Source organism: Apteryx mantelli, chromosome 14 (genome assembly GCF_036417845.1).
Source record: "Apteryx mantelli isolate bAptMan1 chromosome 14, bAptMan1.hap1, whole genome shotgun sequence".
Classification (NCBI taxonomy): Eukaryota; Metazoa; Chordata; class Aves; order Apterygiformes; family Apterygidae; genus Apteryx; species Apteryx mantelli.
In genome coordinates, this window is record NC_089991.1 from 7673023 (window position 1) to 7677105 (window position 4083).

At 62.2% G+C, this 4083-nt stretch overlaps 1 protein-coding gene across 1 annotated transcript; it reads right to left on the reverse strand.

The window, feature by feature from the left end:
* Positions 1-862: 862 nt before the first annotated feature.
* Positions 863-2102, reverse strand: ADRB2 (adrenoceptor beta 2). The gene has a single exon (XM_013952551.2). The coding sequence runs from the start codon at positions 2100-2102 to the stop codon at positions 906-908; it is 1197 nt and encodes a 398-aa protein (XP_013808005.2). The 3' UTR covers positions 863-905.
* Between the last annotated feature and the right edge of the window lie 1981 nt (positions 2103-4083).

Consider the following 4083-nt stretch of genomic DNA (forward strand, 5'->3'; position numbering starts at 1 on the left):
TTCCAGTACCACATTGCTGAGTCCCACAGTCACAGCCTCACATTCTGGGCAAACAGTCCATTTGTTTCTATTATTATTTCCGATGAAAGTCCTATAGCACTTGGCAAAAAGCATTCCTTGTTTCTGGGTGTTGTTTAAACTGTCCCACTGAGAGCAATAGCTGCAGATCTGACATGGCCCCTCTGAGTTGTGCTCAGACCCTGCAGCCCTGGTCCTAGCATCCCTTCTGGGCGCTTTTTCGTAGGGTGGCATCTCCGCACAGTTTCCTGGGCTGGACAACACCGGGACTACTGCCCAAGGCTGCGTTACTGGCCGCGGAGAGGTCCCACGGGCCACCGGTCTGCCAGGGGGGCTTGGTCGTGACAAAGGAACTGGAAAGACTTTAACGGAGGCAACATTGCCCAGGGTTTGCACGCAGTGCCACGAAGTGCTATCGCTCGGGTGGGCAGAGGACACCCGCAGCCAGTGGGAGCCTCCTCGCAGGCAGGGGCTCCTGCCTGCCCCACAGAGGGGTTCCCGCCACAGCAGCCTGGTTATTAACACTAAGTCCATGAGGTAGTTCAACAGCAACCAGCCAGGAAGTTCCTCTTGGGTTGAGCTTTCTGCACAGCCTTAAAATCCCCCCCCCCCGCTCAGCGAATGAAGGTTTTGCCTCTAAATAGGTACGCGCTACAGTATTTTTGACACCCTACAAACAACCAGCCCGTCCAACCCTTCCCAGAGCAACCTTCCACCTGTTTGCACAAGGTTTGATGAGTTTTAGGTTTCTTGCAGCCACCAGATTTTAGATGCATTTTAAAAGTAGATCATTATTTTTCTTGGGGGGGTTGTTTTTCCTTAGAGAGAGAGAAAGGCTCATTTTCATAACCAACATGTGCCACACCAGAGCCCATCACGTCTCAAAGCTACCCACTAGGCACAGTACCTTTGCAGTGCAAAAAGTCCTCAGGGTTTGGGAAGGAGCCTTCTTCGCAGAGCAACTCGCAGGTTTTATCTGGTGCCAGGGGGTAGCTGTTGTCCTCCTCATTGTACTCGCTCCTGCCATTGCTGTTGGAGTACCCGTTGGCATACAACTTCAGGGCAGACCTGCGGAGGCACAGGAGCTCCTGGAAGGCATACCTGAAGTCCGGGCTCCGGCAGTAGATCAAAGGGTTGAAGGCAGAATTAACATAGCCCAGCCAGTTCAAAAGGATGTACACGTACTTGGGTATGATGTCGTCCTGGATGACGTGCACGATGTTGACGATGAAGAAGGGCAGCCAACACAGTGTGAAGGTGCCCATGATGATGCCCAGAGTCTTGAGGGCCTTGTGCTCCTTCAAGCAGAACTTGGAGGCACGGCGGTGCCCTGCTCGTCCGTTCTGCTCCTGCTCCTTGTTCTGGATGTGAAACCTCCCCTCGCTCTTGTCTATCTTCTGCAGCTGCTTCTTGGCCACCTGGAAGACCCTGGCATACACGAAGACCATGACCACCAGTGGCAGGTAGAAGGAGATGATGGAGGAAGCAATGGCGTAGGCTTGGTTGGTGAAGAAGTCGCAGCACGTGTCCTCCTTGTAGCACAGAATGGCTTCATCACGCTCTGCCCGGTACCAGTGCATCTGGATGGGCAAGAAGGAGGTGAGGGCAGAGACCACCCACACCACCAGGATGACCACACGTGCCTTGCTCTTGGTCAGCAGGTTCTGGTACTTGAAGGGGGAGGTGATGGCAAAGTACCGGTCCACGGCGATGACGCAGAGGGTCTCGATGCTGGCCGTGACACAGAGCACGTCCAGGGAGGTCCAGAACTCACACCAGAAGTTCCCGAAATTCCACATCTCCATGATGATGTGGCTGGCACCGAAGGGCACCACGGCCAGACCCATCACCAGGTCGGCGCAGGCCAGCGAGGTGATGAAGTAGTTGGTGACGGTCTGCAGGCGCTGGAACCGGGCGATGGCGGTGATCACCAGCACGTTGCCGAAGACGATGGCCAGCACGATGACGGACATGAGGATCCCCATGCCCACCATCCACACGTCCCGCGACAGCGTGGGGTCGGCGGCGGCGCTCTGGTTGGCGCTGGCGTTGCCGCCGGGCAGCGCGGCGCCCGCCGCCCCCATGGCCCCCCGCGCCGCCGCCCGCGGGGCTCGGCGAGGCGCCCGCGCCTAGGGCTCCGCCGCCGCGGCGCCGCGCATACGGGGCGGCAGGTGCGGGCGGGCGCGCTGGGCGCGGGCAGCGGCACCGGGCTGCGCGGCTGGGCGCGCTCCGCTCCGCTCCCGTCCCGTCCGGCGGCGGCGGCGCGCCCGGCCCCGACTGCCCCAGCCCGTTAGGCGCCGCGGAGCTTATAGCAACACCCCGCCGTGACATCAGGACAGCGACAGCCAATGGCCGCCGCCGCCGCCGCGCCTCCCGCCCCCCCGCGCCCCACGCGCGGCCCCGGCCCGCGGCGGCCCGCGACCGAGCGCTGCCCCGCGCCCCACGGCGTCCCCGATCCGCGGTCTTCCCGCGCCCCACGCGCGTCCCCGACCCGCGGTCGGGCCCCCCCCCTCCCCCGCGGTGGCCCCATGCCCCACCCGCGTCCCCGCCCTGCAGTCGGCCGGTGCCCCACGTGCAGCCCCACCCCGTGGCGGCCCCGCGACTGAGCGCCATGCCCCAAGGTGTCCCTGCACCCCACGCACACTCCCCACCCTGCAGTGGCCCCGTGCCCCGTGCACATCTCCACCCCGTGGTGGCCCCACAACTGAGCGCCATGCCCCAAGGTGTCCCTGCACCCCACGCACACTCCCCACCCTGCAGCGGCCCCATGCCCCATGCATGTCCCCACCCTGTAGTGGCCCCGCGACTGAGTGCCATGCGACTGAGCACCATGCCCCAAGGTGTCCTGGCACCCCATGCACACTCCCCGCTCTGCAGTGGCCCCATGCCCCATGTATGTCCCCCACCCGTGGTGTCCCCACAACCAAGAACTTCCTGCCCCAAGGTGTCCACATGCCCCATGCGCATTCCTGCCCCACAGTGTCCCCATGACCAAGCGGTGCCCCCTGCTGCACACACACTGCTGACCCATGGTGCCCATGCACCTCGTGCACTCCCCGACCCATGGGGTCCGCATGCCTCCCTCCCCATGTGTGCCACCATCCTATGCATGCTGCTCTGCCCCACACATCACCCCATCTCGTGGTGTCCCCTCCCTCACACATGTCCGCCCACCCCGCGTGCACCCCCTGACCCTCAGTGTCCATGTGGCCTGCGCATGCTCCCCACTGTGCACTGTTTCCATGCCCCACGCGTGCCCCTGACCTGCGGTGTCCTGGCACCCCCCCACCCCACACACGTGCCCCACACATGCTCTGTGCTCTGCACTGTCCCTGCACTTCACGCACAACCCTGCTCTGCAGTGTCCCTGCGCCCCACACACGCTCCTTGCACCATGGTGTCCCTGAACCCCCATCCCAACCCACGGTGTCCCCATGTGCCCCCGTCCCTCACTCACTCCCCACTGCGGTATGTCCGCGGCTGTGCTCAGAGAGCCTTTGTCCCTGGTTGAGTGCTGGCATTTGGGCTTTCCTGAGAGCTGGGTGACCCCGGGGAGCTCCTGTGCTCACAGGCAACACTTTGCGACAGGGCATCACCCAGGGTCTCCGTCCCTCCCAGCCCCCAGCCCAGCACTGTTCCTGCGGGGAGCCGGTCCCCCCACAGCCCATGGCTGGGGTGGGCACCCAGGGGCTGGCGCAGTGGGGCTGCGTACTGGGTGCTCAAGCTGCAGCCCAGCCCCTAAAATTGTGGTGCTGGTCGAGTGCACAGAGCGCATCCCCTGAACAGGTCCAAGCATGCTGGTTGGGGACTGAAAGGCCACACAACCGCTGCACACTGCGGTCCACCACACTACAGCCAGACATGCTGGAGTCTATCAAAGTATTTCCCTCCAAAGCAAACAAATTTGCTAAATAAGGACTAAGGAATCCTGCAAACTCCCTTTTAACCTAAAGGGAGATAACTCCACCACTTGAGTTTCATTTCTGCCTGTGCTGAAACCATCCAGCCTTGTGCTGCCCCCTCACAGATACACAATGCTTCCTGCAGTGCCCAGGGGTCTGCTGG